General features: G+C 44.9%; 2 protein-coding genes across 2 annotated transcripts in view; both read right to left on the bottom strand.

The window, feature by feature from the left end:
* The window catches only part of LOC137435139 (autophagy-related protein 16), a 307,119-nt gene that overhangs the window by 228,075 nt on the left and 58,528 nt on the right, over positions 1-20,516 (bottom strand). The window lies entirely within an intron of this gene.
* Positions 1-20,516, bottom strand: part of LOC137435134 (phosphatidylinositol 3,4,5-trisphosphate 5-phosphatase 2A) — a 136,837-nt gene that overhangs the window by 83,101 nt on the left and 33,220 nt on the right. The window contains 8 exon segments of the mRNA XM_078784626.1: positions 6,247-6,349; positions 6,584-6,690; positions 8,964-9,114; positions 10,793-10,942; positions 13,503-13,580; positions 13,730-13,820; positions 13,924-14,067; positions 15,710-15,848. Of these exon segments, the coding sequence (XP_078640752.1) occupies positions 6,247-6,349; positions 6,584-6,690; positions 8,964-9,114; positions 10,793-10,942; positions 13,503-13,580; positions 13,730-13,820; positions 13,924-14,067; positions 15,710-15,848 (963 nt within the window).

Genomic DNA, 20,516 nt, shown 5'->3' with positions numbered 1-20,516 from the left:
CTCGAAGGTCACAAGAAACTCATTTTGCAATAAATGTTCGTTTCCCATAAATCGTACACTTTCAAAAATCCAATCTCACCCCTCCCCTCCAAATCTTCCCCATAACCCCTCCCCTCCAAATCTTCCCCATCACCCCTCCCCTCCAAATCTTCCCCATCACCCATCCCTTTCAAATCTCCCCCCTTGCCCCCTCCCTCCTAAACTACCCCCTCACCCCTCCCCGCCAAGATGCCCCCTCGCCCCTCCCCTCCTAGACTCCTGCCTCACCCCTCCCCTCCAAATCTCCCCCATATCCCATCCCTTTCAAATCCCTCCCCTTGTCCCTTCCCTCCCAAACTCCCCCCTCACCCCTCCCCTTCAAATCTCCCCACCCTCATTGCTTCTCAATTTCCCCCCTCTCACTCCCCCTCCTCAAAGCGTCCTCCCCGCTTCTTCCCCCTTCAAACTCTCACCTCCATCTCCCCCAACCTTCTGCCTCGCTCTTCCCCCTCCTCAAATAACACCTCATTGTGGCTCACCCAATCACCATCAAACCTTTTGTCCGCCCCATCCTTCCCTTTCTCCGAGCTATTCTGAAATCTCTGACACACCTTCAACAGCTCTCCCTACCTCTTCCACCTCTTCCACATCTTACCCTACCCCTCCTCCCCCCTGTTCTGTATCTGATGCTCCCCCTTCCTCTTCATTAACGGTATGGACCTCAAACATCCGGGGCCTTCGTTCAAACTTAACTGATCTCTCCATACAGGTTGCTTCTGTCAAACCAGACGTGATCTGCTTAACAGAAACTTTCCTCCTTTATGATGTCTCTGATTCCATAGTATCTCTCCCGGGCTACTCCCTCCTCCGGTATGATAGACCTGAGCCTCGTCCTGGAGGCGGGGTTGCTATCTTTATCAAAAACTCTCTTCCTCACTCGCCCTGCACTGCACTCTCTCCACCTCACCCCCAGGAATACCTCTGGTTACGGCTTCCCCTTCGCTCCCACCTCTTGTTCATATGTGTGTTGTACCGTCCACCAAACAGTGATGACTCCCTCCATCTACATCTCGCTGTCTGATGATATGGACCAACTTCTATCTACTCATCCCAACTCTCTCTTCCTCATATGTGGTGATTTCAACTGTCATCATGCCAGTTGGCTGGGTGTGGGTACCTCTCTCACCAGCCATGGCTCCTCAGCAAAGGACTTCTGCGACTCACTGGGACTGACACAATCTGTCAATTTCCCGACCCGGATCTCAGTCAACGGAACATCTTCTCTTCTGGACTTGGTTATGACTAACTTCCCTGAAAATGTCTGCTGCTCTTCTTCTGCTCCGATCGGATCATCTGATCATGTCCTTGTTAAAGTGGACATCTCTCTGACCATCCTCAGGGAGCCTGCTCAGCGTCGACGAGTCTGGCATTTCACTCAGGCCAACTGGCACGGTCTTCAAGCAGCCATCAATCATCTGGACTGGTCTCCCATCTCTACCACCTCTGACATCAACTCATCCTGGGAATTCTTCCAAAGTAAATTGCTCTCTCTCATGCACAGATTTATCCCATCTCGTCTTCAGTTGTCATACCCTTCCTCCCGTCCATGGTACACGGAATCTTGTGGTGAGGCTGTTGCCCAGAAACAACTTGCCTTCGTCTCCTGGAAAGCAAATCCAACGGAAGGAAATCTCATTTCCTTTCACAAAGCCCGAAACAAGTGTGTGTCCACCCTCAGGAGAGCCAGGAAACAATATCTCTCCGTTCTCAAGACCGAACTCTCTTATCTGTCTCCCTCTTCCAAATCCTGGTGGCGTCTGGTCAAATCCGTTTCTGGTGTTTGTTCCCCCTCCATCCCCTCCCTTACCTCAAACGGCTACACAGCTGACTCCGCACGTGAAAAAGCTGAATGCCTCAACTCTGTGTTTGCCTCTAAATCTTGTGTCCCAAACCCATCCCTCTCTGTACCCACCATACCCAGTCGTACCCTGCTGCTTCTGGACTCCGTGTCCTTTCCTCCTGACAAGGTGGAAAAGTTTCTGTCAACCCTCGACTCTGATTCTGCAACTGGACCCGACGGCATCAGCCCACGGGTCCTAAAATCCTGCTCTGCTTCTCTATCTCACCCTCTCTCTGTTCTCTTCACCCTCTCTTTTGCTCAAGGTCAACTGCCATCTGCTTGGAAATCAGCCAACATCACCGCTTTGCACAAAAAAGGTGCAAAAACAGATCCTAGCAACTACAGACCAATCAGCCTTCTCCCAATTATCAGCAAAGTCATGGAATCCATCATTGCTTCTGATATGAAATCTTTCCTCTTCTCCAATGGCTTGATCTCTGATCATCAATTTGGTTTCAGACCAGGTCACTCTACTCTGGACATGCTGCTTCTGCTGTCTCAACAATGGATGGAGGTCCTCAATGCCAAACAGGAAATTAGAGCTGTCTCCCTCGACATATCACGTGCCTTCGACACGGTCTGGCACCCCGCTCTGCTCACCACACTCTCCTCCTTTGGTATCCATGGAAATCTCCACGCATGGCTGGCGGACTTCCTCTCTAGTCGTCGTCAACGTGTGGCCCTGAATGGGTTTCTCTCATCTCCTCTTCCTGTTCAGGCTGGAGTTCCCCAAGGCAGTGTTCTGGGCCCCGTGCTTTTTCTGGTCTTCATCAATGATCTCTCACACTCTCTCGAAAATCCTCTCTATCTCTTTGCTGATGACTCCACTCTCTGCCGCTCCATTCCTCTTCCCTCAGATCGGCAGTCTGCTGCCTCCTCACTCTCTGAAGACCTGGACAAAATCACAGACTGGTCAAACAAGTGGAACATGTCTTTCAATCCTGACAAATCTCACACTCTTACTATGTCTCTCCGAAAAGATCGACTGGACAACCCTCCCATCTACTTTCTCAACAATCCTCTCCAAGAAGTTCTGTCGCTCAAGATTTTGGGTCTCACTATCTGCCATGATCTTTCTTGGGAAAACCACATTTCCAAGCTGGCCTCCAAAGCCAGTCGCCGACTGGGCATCCTCCGTCGTGCGAAGTCCTTCCTCGGCACACCTGAGCTCCTCACCACATACAAGGCTTTCATCCGCAGCTCAATGGAATACTGTTCTCCCCTATGGGCCGGTGCTCCTGCCTCACACCTAGCTCGGCTTCACGCTGTTGAAACCAAAGCTTTCAGAATTATTGGAATCTCCCGCGATGAAGCTATCTCTGAGGGCCTTTCACTCACTCACCGCAGGCAGGTAGGTGGTCTTTCTGTCTTCTACCGACTCCTCTCCGGCCTTGCACCCCCAGCTCTCTCTGTGCTCTGTCCCCCAAATATTCCTACAGGTCGCACAAGATCTGCCAGCAACCCTCTGATGGTTAAACTGCCGAAATCTCGGCTCTCCGCTCACCTTCACTCTTTCATTCCTCTTTTCTCCCGCCTCTGGAACAAACTCCCTCACTCCCTTCAATCCCACTCCTCCCTCCAGGTCTTTAAAACAGCTGTTCACCACCATCTCTTATCTTCCCCCATCCAAAACCTTGATCTTTTCTACCCCCGCTAATTCACCCCAGATCCACCTTGTTTGAAATTCCAACTTCTTTCCTGGAAGTCCTGGCAGTGTCCATATGTTTTATACCTCTCCCACTGCCCCCTTCCCACGCCCCCCCCCCCCCCCCCCCAAAGCCCTCACCCTCTCTCAGATCTCTCGATGTCTCCATGTCTCTCGGTCCCTGCTCTCAAATGTTGTGTTTGTGTCCTTCCCCCTCTCTCCCCATCTTGTCTACCGCTCCCTATGTTATGTTTTATGTGTCGGTTTGTCTTTCTGTGTGATTAATGTTCGCTCTTTCACGAGCCTCGTTCTTGTATACAAAAAAAAAAAAAAAAAAAAAAAAAAAAAAGATTTCATCTCGAGTTCTCCAACCTTTAATGAGCAAAATAAACAACTGCTCGACGTTTCGATCAGCAACACGGACAAACGTGCATCCACTGACCTTTCTCAGGAGTAAAGAAAAACAATTCTATACCCTCCCTTATATAAGGGAAAAAGGGGGAGGGATTGGGGATATCGAAACCACCAATCAATACCATTCTGGAACAACTCGTGCCATCCAAATTTAAACCGTAAATCAAAACAAAACCGTTGAACCAACTGAAACCACAAATTGGGATGTTACATCAAAACAACCGTTAAATCAAACAACTCGTAACATAATTCAAATAAATCGTTGAAAAACCAAACAAACATGATTATTTGCTTCAAGTGATAGTGGTAATTTAAACGAATGAACCTAAACGGATATATCGCAAACCTAAAGTAAGAATGTATACCCAAGTGACCACAAACCGAGGCAATAACTTATATGCTTGGTGATGCAATTTCTCTGGTACGTTTCTGCAAGAGAAGGACAAACGCTAGTGGTAAGTCAAGCACTTCCTCTGTGAGAGACACAACAGACTCCCCCACATGCCATGCCTCCAAAATCCTCCTTATACGTTTACTGGGGGTTGCACCCAAAATTCTGGCATTATCCCACAGGGGAACATGGCCAGTCTGCAGACCTTGTTTGGCAATGGCAGATCTCTTTGGAAAGTTGCACTTGAAGGCCTTGCGATGCTCATTGACCCGTTGTCTCAATGTTCTCCCTGTCTCTCCAATATATTCAGCCCCACAAACACAGGGAACCATGTATACCACCCCTGCCCAGTCATTCCTGGGAAGCTTATCCTTGACATGCATAAGTGCCTGTTTCATGGCGAACATAGGTTTGTAACTTACCCTCACACCTGCCAATTTTAAAACTCTGCCAATGCTTTGGCACACACTCGGCACAAAAGGCAAAACACAATGACCTTTTGGTTGTTGCTGCAGGACAGTCCTGTTACGAGGCCTCGCCAAAATCGCATCCTTTTTGGTAATAATCTGTCGGGGTAGCCAATGGCCTTCAGCACATCTTGTAGATGTTTTACCTCTCTCCTTCTTTCTTTGATTGTCGATGGTAAATCACATGCCCTTTTAAGGAGGGTGTGCACAACAGCTCGTTTGTGGTCCATGGGATGGCAAGAGTCAAAATCCAAGTACCGGTCAGTGTGAGTGGGTTTCCTGTAAACAGTGATATTCAAGTTTCCTCTCAGATCCCATGTCACCATGGATTGTTATGAAAATGCCAGAATGTTTTGTGCAAGCATTTCATCCACAGGCTCATGGAAGTAGCAGGTGAGGACTGTCATGAGACCAACCCGGGAGATGGTGAGTTTATTGGGACTCATGGGAGAATGAGCACTTCAGCTGTCAAGTGTGAATGCATGAGAAACGGGTTCCAAAATGGCAAATGACAGCAGGGAGGACCATGGACTTCACAGAATCAACAATGATGGGGCGAGAGTAAGGCGTTGTTAACTCAGAAATTGAAAGTGGAACTTGGGCCTTTAGCAGAGCATCATGCTTGTTGTTAGCCACTGACTTACCAAAAATTGCCAATCACTGTATCCGTTTCTTTCCCTCTCCCCATTTAAATACACACTTTGAACTCACTTGGTCTCTGTCTGGGTATTCAGATTGTCAGGATCGCTGGGAAAATAGCCGTGTTGGCTTATATAACCCTTTAGACTTTAGAGGATCAGTTGGTATTGAACGAGTAATGCTCCATTGAAATTACCCTCGTGCTGGGTGCGGTGATCCACTCGCACCGCCATTTTGAGTGCTCGGCATGGAGAGAAGTCAGGTGTGCCGCCCGGTCGGCTAGAGGTGCTCCAAATTGACCTAGGTATAGGTGCAAATAGGCGCTTGATCCAGCTCGGAGTGTACGGGCTGGTTGGCCGACATGACTGCCATAACAATACATATGCCGGTGCATATAAACAATACTTTTTCACTTCTTAAACTTACTTATCAAAGGTTGTCAGAAATAATATTCATTTTAACGGGGCTACATTGCATTATAAATTGGTCAGGATTCCTTCCAAATTCAAATTCAGTTATGCAAGTTTTATCCCAACATTCACCTCCTGTGGATCTATCCATCTTACACAAGCAGCGTCATTCCAAACTTCTCAGACTCCTCTCTGAACCCAACCCCCATTTCTCCACCCTTTCTAAACCTCTCCGAGTCCCCCATTTGTTCATACTATGTTCATACCCATAATCATCGGATATTTTCGGCCACAAGCATTTCAAGTAAAGCTGACAGCGCCTTAACGTCCCCAATAAAGCAATTTGTAAGAATGCAACTGCTCCCACTTAGCAGCTCCGTAATCGTTCTTCAGTTTCTTACCCATATTCCAGGTTCCGATGAAAATAGAGATTAGGTCTGGTTCACCTTGCTCCGAGTGCCTGTTCTTCATCTGTTGCATAAGCTGACAAAATGCTTCGCGCTTCTGCAGCGGGATAAGCAAGGTGTCAGATACGCAGCAGCAAAGCTTGGGATAAGGAATAGCTAACATTCTGCCAAAAATCAAGTCATATCCAACAAGCTTTATATTCACATGGAGAAAGATACTCAGCCATTAGTAAAAAAAAAAATCCAAATAATACAGATGGTCTCATTCATTAGAAGCAATAAAACGTAAAATATCGACAATTTTCAAACAAGGCCTCCTCCAAAAACACACCCGTGGGGTTTCAAAAACGAAGTCTCGACGTTGGTTTCTCTCCTTATCCTTGTCAAATACGATTCCGAGCTTGCTTGGTGTGCGCTGGGATTTGATGAGCTGCAGGACTGATGTTCAGCAGGTTCGTCAGCATGATTGCAAAGAAGGAAGAATTTATTTTAAGCAATGTTGCATTTGGGGGCTAAATATTTATTTACATATGCAAAAATGGCAGAATTGTAACCATTTATCACCATCACTAACCCTCAGATGGCCCTTTCCTACCCGCCTCTTACTCATATTATCCTTCCTCTTCCCTTCCCTGCTACATCTTACTTAATGTAATACATCTGATGGAAATAATCAAAATGAATTTTAAGAGGATGTCCTTAAAAAGACAACAGTTGGAGATCTCATAAGTTTTTAAAGAAAATCACAAATCAATGATGCTAATGATTCTCCCAAAACAACAAGTCGCCAAAATTATGGGGACATTGTAATAAAGATCCCAAACAATGCAGCGCCATATCACCAAACAATTGAGGAAGTTGCCATGCATTTCCAGTGCAATGGTGGTATGGGGCAATAAAATTATTTTGTGCAATATTCCATTACCTCAGGAAGTTGTGATTTAAATATGCTGTTCAATCTCATTCAACAGAACTATGAAGAGCAAGTGGATGTCACCGCCACTTTGCCAAATACACCATATGAGAAAATCCAACCAACTGCAATATCGTCTAAGATGTAAAAAAGAGAGATGTGGAATTGTAAATAAATGCACAATGCATTATCAAGCAGTTTATAAACTGTGACAAGCTCAATAATAAGCGCTACGATTACAAAAGTTGCGGCATATGAACGTGGCCTTAAAATCAAACACATTTCGAACTTTAAAATAGAAATGTGCTGCCAAGTAGACTAACCAAGCCCACAAATCGTGAGAGTCCACGACATGCATGCATTCATGTTATCAACCTCTGCTGAGCAAAGGTCACTTTCGTCATGCCCATATGACTTAGTGGTGTCATGGTTAAATACATGCCACCATTAATTACCGGACTCGATGTAACCCCAAAGGTTGGCATCCAAGGGGCGGAGGAAATTCCTCCTTTGGAAAGGCCCTGCTGAGTGTGGTGAGAAAGGCGTTGCCATTGTTGTGACGTCGCTGGTACCCAGAGTGCCCCGGGAAATGATACCCCCCCGCCCCCAAGCTGAATGGCGGTTTGTCTCCTCTAACAGTCTGTTGTAGCGCAAATGTTTGTCTGTATGTCCATGTGTGTGACAGCTCCACGATGAGCCTTATATCATGTATAAAAAAGAGAAAACAAAAGATTGGTACTGAAACTTCTACTCCAAACTAAGCTGAGTTTTAAAATTTGTCAATTAAGTTTGTCAACTTGCACACTCGACACTCCCTCCCCCCACCTCCCTCACTCTCATCCCCCAACTGCCATTATCTACTCTTTTCCCCTTCCTCCCACACACATCCCAAATTCCTTTGAAGCTGTAAAAAAAATTAAGTACCGCCCTCTTTCCCGAGCGTTGGTGCTGCTGAAACAGTTTCTCGGCAAGGGTTAAACTGGGTGGTTTGCCAATGCCTCCCCAGCATTGTTTGTCCATGCTCCATTTTAAATGCCGAGTGTCAATCAAGGATGCATCACATACCCCTTTTAAATAAAATCCTTGGTACGACTCCCAGACTCAGTGGCTCCCAGGCAGGGGTTTGAACCACCCACCTCCCAGACTCAGTGGACGCACTAAACATTATACGCCACCGAGTCTGGTTGAAGCTGTATCTTTATTACGTTTGCATGTGGGAGTGAAGCTAAAAGGAGGGCTATATACTATATTTATTGAATACGCAAATATGACGAATATTTTGACATCCTTATATGCGCCTCGACTTAGTATACAAAATAAATACATAATCCGTCATTCCATCCCTGTCTTCCATAGATACTCTTTACACTCTTGCCCTTACAGCTTATTTGTGTCTCTTCCCAACCTTCTTTGCCTTCTTTCAAAAACTCTTCACACACCCTCCTTTCTCTGAACCATAACCCCTCCTTTCGCCACCACCCTTTCTCCACCGCCCTCCCACCCCTCCCCCCCCCCCCAATCCCTACATACAAATGTAAAAATGTAACTCGAGGGCTGATGGTACCCAGTATAGCCAATAAATAATATTAGCCAATTAGTAGCACTTGAAATTTTGCCTCAATGAAAAGCAACGTTATTTAATTATTTTCCCCAAAAAAGTGGGACACCACATCTAAACACGTAATGCCTCCCTCTGGGAACCATCATAAATATATGACCAAGCTTTGCTTGCAGTCACATGTGTACAAGAGGAATGAAGGGGAAGGCCAACAATGTGCAGAAGATGAGATAAACGTACTCCTTTTGTGTGAAAACACATTTGACTCTTCTGGCGTATCCTTCGGCCTTTTGAGGATAGCCATCTTGCCGCCCTCCACGTCCACCTTAAACACCATTTTCTGTGGCTTTCCAATCTTCGTCAGTTCTGCCAAGCTGCCATCCACCTTCACCTGCAGGTCGATATGTTGCCTCGTTTGCAATTTGTCCCTGCTCGTGAACCAAAACATTACGTGATGATGTGGAAATGTACACATTACCACATATAATCTAATCTTTGGCCAAAACAAAAGACAAGAAAACATTCTTGACTCTACACACATTATGCAATTCAAGGTCATGGTTTTAAACAAAAATCCTTGCCTTCCTATTCCTTTTCCACTGTGCACACACATACAGTTCAGTTAGAAATGATGTATGAACTGATGTCTGCCATCATTTTAAAAACTCTTTTCAATCTTTGCTTTTTTACTTTTTGCTCTCTTTCAACCATCTTCAATTTCTGCTTCAAACATCGATCTTCAAAAAACATCCACAAACCATCTTCAAACATCTTTCAGCATTAAATTCGTCCATAAACAAGATTCTAGAAGTTGAAATCTTTTTATAATAGAGCAAAAGTATATGCTGATGTTTGTTTGTATGTTTATTTGTGACCAAAACGTCTTCTTCTTCTTCTTCAAATAAAATTAACACCCAAAACGTCTGTGTCTGTGACCTCTTAATTATGTACTGTTGGAATATACCTTTTTGACCCTTTAGTTTAGACTGCTGAGACCCCTCAGACCTATGAGGACCCTCTAAGTCCCCCAAGACCCTTAAGACCACCAAGACCCCTGAAGACCCAAAATACCCTAAAAGACCCCGGATAACCAAAATACCCTTAAAGACCCAAACCCAAAAGACCTGAAAGATCCTGAAAGACTCAGAGGAACCAAAATAACCTTAAGACCCAAAATAACCTTAAGAACCAAAAGCCCCTGAAGACCCAAAAGCCCCCGAAGACCCAAAAGCCCCTGAAGACCCAAAAGCCCCTGAAGACCCAAAAGCCCCTGAAGACCCAAAATGCCCCAAGGACCCCAAAACGCCCCGAGGACCCCAAAACGCCCCGAGGACCCCAAAACGCCCCGAGGACCCAAAACGCCCTGAGGACCTCAATCCACCATCACCACCACTAACTCCCAACCACCATTCCTGCCATCCCTCACTCCCTGAGAAAGTAGACATGGTCAAAGATGCCTATCCCTCTGAAACGACGTGTGGTGAGCGAGTCACGCTAGTAACGTTTAATTAAACAGATGACAATTCATCAAACTTGTCATTACAGAGGGATTTGTGTTTACCCTAGAATCCCTATATACTAGGGGTAGTGACATTACGCGTCCCAAAAAGTCTGGTCACATGGGTCATGGGTGCCATTTTGTTTCCATCAATGGCTCATTGAACGAGGACACGATAGCTCATCTTTCTCTTTAAAATGACAGGATGTTGTGCCATTGGATGCATCAATCGATCGGATAAAGGTTATAAAATGTAGAGATTCCCTGCAGATGCCAGAAGGAAATAAAATTTGGGAAAATATAGGAAAATATAGGGGGGGGGGGAAATAAGACCCCCCCCCCCACCCGTCCTCCCCACCTCCCCTTCCCCAAACCAATCACCAAATCAAGTTGGGACGAACAGCAATACACAACATTTACAGTTACAAACATTTGCAAAGAAGCAACTTTGACAAAACAACAACATATTCAAAAAAGGTCAACATTTTCACAACAAAACTCCATAAACCACAAACCCCAAACCAAGGGAGCACTCCCAACTAACACATTGAATGACAAAAGCAATACATACGTCAAATGATTGAATGGGAATGAGACGAACACGGCGTGCCGAGGTAAATGGCACAGCTGAAGTTGCTTGTGGAGCAGACGCACCAAGCCCTTGTGTGGAGGCCAGGTTTGGAATAGGAACACCTGCTATATCCTTCAGAGATTTCAACATCTGGGGAGGGAGTTGGAAAAGAAAAAACTAAATTATGTCACACTACTTGAAGGTACAGAAGAACAAGTTGAAAGGGCACAAATCTTTTACTTCTGAAATGGTCACCGTGACTTCGCAAAAAATGAATGATTCAGCTGTTAAGGCTCATGAAAAAACATATTTCGTATAATTGTCACATTACTAAAGGAATCCAAATTCAAGCAAAATAGTGATGCGAAATTGGCCACACTTCAAATAAGCGACCCAAATTTGGGAATCTTGACTATCACTGCCATATGTAGGTCCCTCAATATCCCTCTACCATGCATTCCAATAACAAAGGCCATTATATTTGTCAGGACTATATTGTGTCAGCGCATGTACACAGGCCAGAAAGAGTGCCAGGAAGATGTGTATTGAATTGGTAGTAAATGTCAGCTTCAGGAGGACAAATGATTATATCATTGGTCAAAGAAGCTCCAAAACTATTTGCATATAAAACAAAATCTTATTATAATTCACCAAATGTCTGTCCGTCTGTCTGTCCATTCGAAGGTACCGTAAAAACTGCTGAACCGATCGCAAATATATTTTGGGTGGATAATCATGGGATCTCCAGGAGTAAAATAGGCTATTTAGTTTTCCCAATTTCAGCTTTAGTCTCCAGCATTCTCAGGTTTGGACTCCTGCATAACATTCGCGTTCGCATAACGTTGATTGTGACGATGTTGTTTTCCCGGGTGCCGCACAAACGGCTGCACCGATCGCTGCACAGCTGCACCGAATGAACTCGGTGACCTCGGACAAAGACCTTTTATAAGGAAACGGGTTGAAATCCCTGCTTGAGGGAATTCTAACCCATTTCAACTGAAGGAAACACGTATTGGGAGTACATACGACAAAGCGATTGTGAACACGATTATCGATCACGATTCACGACCACGATAATCACGATCATAGTGTATCGATCACTGTGGGACATTTGGTGAATTATAGTAAGATACTGTTTAGATTTTGATGATTTGCGTGTGATATGATTTAACGGATGTTTATATGAATCGTTTAAAAAAATTTAAAGCCTTCAATTTCTGATATTTTACCTTTTCATTTGGGCCTCCCAATTGAAGTCCCGCCCATAGGGCGGGTACCGTTGCTAGTGGTCATAATTAAGCTTTCCTAAAAAATGTGAACATTTCCATGCAAGTATTGGGCATTCATGCTTATGAGCAACCTCTTGCAAATTTCCTTAAGGTGCATATGCTTGTGGAGGAATACAATGAAATGAAGCATAGCCTAAGGATTCATTGGATGACATTTCATGAGATTGGGTTACATTTTCTCATCTCGACGTTCCAAGTGTAATTATGCATTCATTTAATCATGCAAGGTTTGACAGGCTTGAGTTACCCTTCTGAGAAAGTCACATGATGCAGCGATCACAGGTTCAAATCTTACACTATGTTGATGTTTTGACATCATCGTCTAGTGTGCTTGCAAGTCATGTAAAAGTACTGTTGTCTCCTACTGTCACTGCCCTGATGGAAATTGTATCTACAAGCTTCTCAATAGGCAGTTGATCGATCAACCAGGTGCGACCCAGAGATCCCCCACAACCAGGATGGAGTACACCCGCCTTCACAAAGTCAGGGTCATCACAGAGTTAGGGAGAAAGAGAGGAAGAAAGAGAGAGGAAGAGAGGAAGAGAGGAAGAGATAGAGAGAAAGAGAGAAAGAGAGAAAGAGAGGAAGAGAGGAAGAGAGGAAGAGAGGAAGAGAGGAAGAGATAGAGAGAGAGAGAGAGAGAGAGAGAGAGAGAGAGAGAGAGAGAGAGAGAGAGAGAGAGAGAGAGAGAGAAGAAAGGAGAAAGAAGAAAGAAAGGTCCGGTCCATGGGGACCAATCGGCACTCTAACCCTAATGGCACTGCCCTGACAAGCCGGGCAGCAGGGAAGAATGATGCACCACAATCAGATAAGTTACAACTATAGAAATGGTACGTGCGTAACATCAGTTTGAACAGAGCAAAGGCCTTTGCTGACCTTTCCTGCCCCCCATTCCTCCCCACGCCCATTGTTTGTCCAGGCCTGCCTCTATATTGGCCTTCAACTCCGCTGTTGGTGTTGCCCTCGCTCTCTCTGCTATTCCATTTGTCCTGTTGCATCCTGGTCCATTCAGTGTACTAGCTCTTCCATGAGCCTCGACTATGTATACAAAAAGGGCAATACGTATTCCAGAACGTCCATTTCTCAGAATAACCTGTGCAAACCTATTAAATGTCATGCATCGGAACAACGACATTTGTTTATTACAAAGTAATATTCATTTGCTATGGTTGTAAGATGCATATTAATGAGACGCCAACAACATACAGATAATAGATTTGAGAACAAGCACCGTTTGGGGTTTGGCAACTCCAACTTAAATTCAAGAGATATTCGCCACCAGGTTTTAAAATCAATTTTTGTTTGTTTATTTTTACGAGCCAGATGGATTAAAATTTTGCATTTTGAGAATCCTGTGAGCATCAGTGGTGCCCCTACTTGCACGCCACGACAATCGTTGGACTCTGTGCAGACTTGAATACCTTGCGTTCGGCAGAACCCAGCTGATCCGACAGAACGTACAATTTAGTGCAAAGGCTCAAAATTCCTGGATCTCCTTCCTGCGTGTGAATGACAGTACAATGAAAGGTAAATAGATGGAAGGATAAAATAAGCGATTAAAATGAGCAAGAAACAAGGCTAAGTGAGCACAAGGTGATGATAAGCCATATACAGCAATGGAAGCAAGGGGAGGGGGTAAGTCTCCTACCTGTTTAGCCGTTTTAGCAGGTGATTGAGGTTCATAGGGACAGAAAATATTTAGCAGAGAATCCAGCTGCTTTTTCAATTTGTCCACCTCACTGTGGAACAATGATTAGTTTGCTGCTAGCCTCAAAGCAAAAAGTAAACCAAAAAAACTTTAGCAATAATTTACAGGTTACGATGTGGAGCACTGCCACTCACCTGCTCAAGCTGCGCGTACAGGCGGTCAAGAAGCTTTCCAAGTGTACCAGGGTTGTTTGGCCACCCCTCGACGTCTCTACATCAAGAGGTAACCCATTACGAAGGTACTCGGCCACAGAGAGGGCAAACCCTCCTCCAGTTACACTGCAGGGAGTCAGCAGTTTTATCAATGGTTATGCTGTATTGTTAAGTTGAAAAAGCATCAGTAAAAATCTAAAATCAGAATAAGGTTGCTTATTAATCAAAACTAGCCAGGTGTTGGCTAAATGGTTAAGGTGGCTGTCTTGAGATCTTAGGGTCCTGAGTTTCAGCCCCTGTCGTGCCATCGAATTAATACCAGGTGGGTTGACTCAGCCTGTAATCCTTCCAAGGTCGGCAAAAATGAGCACCGGCTTACTGGTAATGGGGGCACTGCATGAGCGGCGCAGCCACACCCCCAGAAAATGATGCAACCAGCAGCCACAAGCTGCATAAGAACCACCAACAATCAAGACTAAAGTTTGTAGAATTCTTGACAAGCTCTAGAATGAGGAAAGAGAACTCGCTTAACACTTCCCTCTTAACAATAAAGTCTCCCTCGAACAATTAATTGATTAAATTGTAATTTCGCCACTGTAATTAACAGAGGGTGCACAAAAAAAAAAAACACCGTTTAGAGGCCATTTTCCCCGCAAAGCGGGGGTTGGCCTTTTCGGGGACCGTGGTTGTTGTTGTTTTTTGGTCCCCTTTTTGAAGCAATGTTTTACGGCCGGATGCCATTCCTGCCGCCAACCCTGTTTGTTGCCTTTTTACGATAAACAGGGAATTACCAGTGTACTCGTACTCAATTTGCCGACCTCGGTAGGATGACAGGCTGAGTCAATCCCCCTGGCGTTAATTCAGCGATCGACCGGGATTCGAACCCAGGATCCTTGGATCCTAAGTTGGCACCCTAGCCGCTAGCCCAACACCAGGGATAGGGTGCACAATACATCAAACGAATTTCATGAATTCATAAATATTGCATTTCAAAACACACGAGCCAAAGAAAATGAAATTAGATGCACGTTGAAAAAGAAAAACAAAATCTAACAGAGAGTGGTAACAACAAAGAAATAAAGTGGCGTCGACAAATTATGTGATAACAATAATGGCATTGAAAATAGCAGCAACAAACACACCCCAAGAAAACTGTTGTGCTTCAACTTTTGATGCACTTTATGACATTTTTCTTTTACAGATTCTAAGGCTCATGGAAGGCCTGTCACACAATTCAAGCACACAGAAAATAGGCAGGAATTTGGAATTTGTTCAAGGTGCCAGGGACATTTTGTTGACTGAGAAAAACACCATGGGATATTTAATGTCCACCAACCAATGCCGGCAGTTGGGAAACCTGGTTTAACATTTGGCCGAGGGACGGCACACTTTCTGATGCAACGCCCTACCTGCTGAGCCCTCATTTGACAGTTTATAGTCGGGTCAGGTATCAAACCTAGACTAAAGAGCTCAAAGATAAATACAATACCATCGTGTAGGATCAAATACTTCCTGAAGGTACAGTATTTATTTTAATCAACAGAGGATTTAATCAATTTTAATTAATTAATTAATTTATAATTTTAATTATTATTAATAATTTTAATTCAATTACTAAAGATATTAAAATTATTAATTAAATCATTATTAAATTATTATTTATTATTTATTAGATGAAATTAATTAATTATTAATTTCATAATCAACAGAATAATTTGTATCAATCACATATATTTGTTAAATGCCAGTCATTGACTACCAATCTTACCAATCGGAATCAAGCCAGCGCTGCAGGAAAATATTAGCAATAGCCCGGCTGGTTTCAGACACTGAGTTGACTGAAGCAAAGGGCAGTAGAGTGGAAGACACTGTCCTTGGTGGTAGTGGGGGTTTCTCATCTTCACCATCTTGTATCAGATATATGGGATAGGCAAAGGAATATGTGCAATAAAAACGTTTTTTGCTTAAAATTTCAACATGGATATTCAACAGAACTTACATATATATATATATATATTATTTTTTTTCCTCCATCTCTCCCGCTCTCTCTTTCTTTCACCCCCTCCCCCCATTCCCATTCCGTGTGTGTGTGTGTGTGTGTGTGTGTGTGTGTGTGTGTGTGTGTGTGTGTGTGTGTGTGTGTGTGTGTGTGTGTGTGTGTGCACCCTCAGGTCACCGTCTACAGTTGCCAAGGCTCATGAAATGCTATTGGACGGAGGATAGTGGTTCAGAAAAGAGCATCAGGTGGAATAAAATGCACAGACGGATCACATTATCCAAAGAGGACTGGTAGGCCATCAAAGGGGTAAAAGGTCAGTGAGAAAGGAAAGCTCAGGAGTGGGTATGGGAAGCACCATGAGGTAGGGATAGGGAAAACTCTGGAAGGACTGGAGGGAACAAACAAGACAGTAGACACAGAGTCAATTCCACAGACAATAGAAAAGCAGGATTTAGGAATGGAGTTTGGAGGCCTTCGGGAGAGATACTAGATGTGGGTTAGAAGGTTGCGACCTGGTGTGGCTAGGCAGATGCAATGGGAAGAGTATACGGACAGAGAGTAAGACCTTAAGCAGTGAAAGAGAAACACGTTTCGCAAAAAGATCAAAGAATGGAGCCAAGGAGAAGAGCTTAAAGCCGAAGCAAGCATACAGTACTTCCTTCGCAAAACTCATTAACCCTTGGTGGTCAAGGGCAGTGGCAAAATTTCCTGAGTATTAGTGAGAACGTGGCATGTGGAATGAAGGGGGCGAGTAGGAGCAAAGATAAAGAGCAAGGGGACAGGAGAAGACGTGACACAAAGCAAAGGGAAAGGGGAGCCAAACGAGACAAAAAGAAGGGGGAAAAAGACGAGGAGAGAAAGGTAAATTAATTTATACTTTCAAAGGCATTGACGTAGTCACACAAAGATTGATCAGCAAATCAGCAAGATAACTCAATTATAAATAAGGGTGAATGGTCATTTCAAAACGTTAATACCATTATAAAAGAAGCACACAGTTAAAACTGCTTTGCAATACATGTCCCATACCGATCCCAATGAATGTTCACAATAAAGCCATGTACCAAGTTTCAGTTGAATATGTTGAAGGGTAAAGGGGGAAAAGTCTGGAAAAGTGACCAATGTATAATAGGTGATAGTTTCTAAGTCCAAAAAGGGCATAACGCCTTGGAAAATTTGTGAAACACCCCAAAACTCGAACTTGTTATGTAACTTATCATAATAAAGCCATGTGCGAAGTTTCAGTTGAATATGTTAAAGGGTATGGGGGGAAAGTCTGGGAAAAAAAATCACAGGTGGGACAGATGGATAGGCGGACAGACGGATAGCAAACCTATAATCCGCTCAGGTGAAACTGGAAGGGAACGAATACCTACAGCATGCACAAAATGTGAGGAAAGCGGCAAATATGGCAAAAAAGAAAAAAAGAAATGGGCTTTAATGTGAGTAATGTGTGTATATATATATTGTTACGGTTTTCCGCCGCCCTTCTTACCCTTACCAAGGGGGGATTAAGCCCCTTGTTCTTTCTGGGCCTGGCGTAACCAAGAGACTTGAAACGCCTCTTCCGGGCAAACGCAAGGTAGGGTTTCGGGACCAAGTCTCGCTCATACTTAAATACCTGCGCCGCCACGGAAGCGGGGAACCAAGCCTCGCACGAGCTACATGTAATTTGAGTACACCGAGCAGATTGCGTACCACGTGGTCCGTGCAGTCACCGTTAATATTGGACCCCGATTAGAGCGGTTTTACTCGTACCACGCTTAGTCAATGATGGAAATCACAAAAGCGGTAGAATCAAAGGAATAACAAGGTTTAATTATTATTTACACTTATGTACAAGCCGGTAGAAAGCAGACACAGAGCAGAACTTAAGCAGTCTTATTATAAACCCAGACACGGGCCCGTTCGCACTCACACAGGGAAATTGCAGGCAGGATGCTGTTCAGGCCAAACGCGCCGACTTGGTCATCCAGGAACGGTGGCCCGGCGTCCTCTCCACGGTCCCAGCACATCCCACGAAGATGCCAAGCAGGCGGTGGAAGGATCCTCATAGTGCGTCTCTCGGACAAAAGGCAGCAGATGAGGCAGGAAGGCAGGAAGGAATGTACGTGTCTCTCGGCGCGGCTGGGCGGTTCCACATCGCGTTTAACAACCAGCGCGCGATCACTCGCGTAACCCAATGCAATATAGCGGCTCGGCTTCAAGCTCAACCAAGCGTCACTTTAATATGAGCGCGTATCTTGGTTCATGCGCGTCTTTCTCCGATCTCGTGCCTCTCAAACTCTACTGCTGACCGCGCTCCTTCAACTCCTCTTCCCTTCTGTCCTCGTAACTCAATTGCTCACCGTGCTCCTTCAACTCGAGAGTCCTCCCTCCACTCTTCGTGGGGGCTTTGCGCGACGGGTTATATTTGCCACGCCCTGAGCCTTCCCGAACGTTCCAACCACGCCCTGTGACGCATTGCCGCAGCCACTCCCTTTGAGCCCTGATTGGCGGCTTGCGCTTACCGTCAGCTTCTTCGCCGCCCTCATTCGGCCCCGACTCGACCCTCCAGGCCTGCCTCGTGTTAATTCGCGCCAAAAAGCCAAAGGCAGCACAAAGAGGCGTAAGGCGGCATAAGGCAATGGAAGTATGAAGAGGACCTACTCTCCTTACTCTCCTCAATGCAAAACTAACACAGCAAAAGGACTATTCTTACACATACTATGAAATAACTGCACTATCGCGAGGCTACGTGCTGTTTGTGTGACTAAACTATGAGGGGGAAATTTAACCTTTATTATACAAAACTCAAAACCGCAATAATATATAGATATATATATAGATATAGGTCGACTCCATATGATGAGTGGATACCAGAGATAACGTTACCGTGTGGCAGGCGGTGCTTATCGCTCCCAGCAAGGTGCAGCAGCAGCTGTATGGGACACCTTGCTGGCGGTTCTCCACTGATGATATGAAGGTCGCATAGTGACTGATATAAAAACCGAAAGGTTCACAGAGTTACAAGTGTATGGAAAGCCTCACTGCGTTGCCCTGATGAAGCCCCAACAAGGGCGAAACCAGGTCGGTAACTGTGAGTTTTGCATGCACTTGTGACAGTATCTGAATTTATAATCCATAATGACGCACTGCTAGATGGTTCCTCTGGAGCTTTGCAGGCAATGCGGACATGCATGGCGATGACGTTATGCTGTCCGCTCATTAGGTTGGAGAACCAGATTACAGATACCATTATTAGTAACTCCCAACCGCAACCAGGTCGACTCCATATGGTGAGTGGATACCAGAGATAACGTTACAGTGTGGCAGGCGGTGCTTATCGCTCCCAGCAAGGTGCAGCAGCAGCTGTATGGGACACCTTGCTGGTGGTTCTCCACTGATGATATGAAGGTCGCATAGTGACTGATATATATATATATATATATACATATATATATATATATATATATATATATATATATATATATATCTTTTTTATATATATATATACAGTGGAACCTTGACTTACGAGTGCCCCAACTTACGAGTTTTTCGAGATACGAGCCGTCGCTCCGGCGGTTTATTGCTTTGAGATGCGAGCCGAGATCCGAGTTACGAGCTTTCGTCACCCGGTCACGTGGTTATCTTGCCGTTCAAGTACAGTATCTTTGTCGTATAGCGCTGCATTTTAGTTTTCGCATTTCGGTTATTTTGAGTTTTGCCGCCAGGTGGGTTCTGGTCACGTGGTTATCTTGCCGTTCAAGTACAGTATCTCTATCGTATAGCGCTGCATTTTAGTTTTCGCATTTCGGTTATTTCGAGTTCACGCCGCCAGGTGGGTTCTGGTCACGTGGTTATCTTGCCGTGCACGTACAGTACGTATCTCTGTCGTATAGCGCTGCATTTTTTTTTTTGCATTTTGGTTATTTCGAGTTCACGCCGCCAGGTGGGTTCTGGTCACGTGGTTATCTTGCCGTGCACGTACAGTACGTATCTCTGTCGTATAGCGCTGCATTTTTTTTTTCGCATTTTGGTTATTTCGAGTTCACGCCGCCAGGTGGGTTCTGGTCACGTGGTTATCTTGCCGTGCACGTACAGTACGTATCTCTGTGGTATAGCGCTGCATTTTTTTTTCGCATTTTGGTTATTTCGAGTTCACGCCGCCAGGTGGGTTCTGGTCACGTGGTTATCTTGCCGTGCACGTACAGTACGTATCTCTGTCGTATAGCGCTGCATTTTTTTTTTCGCATTTTGGTTATTTCGAGTTCACGCCGCCAGGTGGGTTCTGGTCACGTGGTTATCTTGCCGTGCACGTACAGTACGTATCTCTGTGGTATAGCGCTGCATTTTTTTTTCGCATTTTGGTTATTTCGAGTTCACGCCGCCAGGTGGGTTCTGGTCACGTGGTTATCTTGCCGTGCACGTACAGTACGTATCTCTGTGGTATAGCGCTGCATTTTTTTTTTCGCATTTTGGTTATTTCGAGTTCACGCCGCCAGGTGGGTTCTGGTCACGTGGTTATCTTGCCGTGCATGTACAGTACGTATCTCTGTCGTACAGCGCTGCATTTTTTTTTTCGCATTTTGGTTAT

This window comes from Myxine glutinosa, chromosome 9 (genome assembly GCF_964187855.1).
Source record: "Myxine glutinosa chromosome 9, kmMyxGlut1.1, whole genome shotgun sequence".
Classification (NCBI taxonomy): Eukaryota; Metazoa; Chordata; class Myxini; order Myxiniformes; family Myxinidae; genus Myxine; species Myxine glutinosa.
Note: the sequence above shows the minus strand (reverse complement) of the source record. Positions and strands in the feature narration are given on the sequence as shown.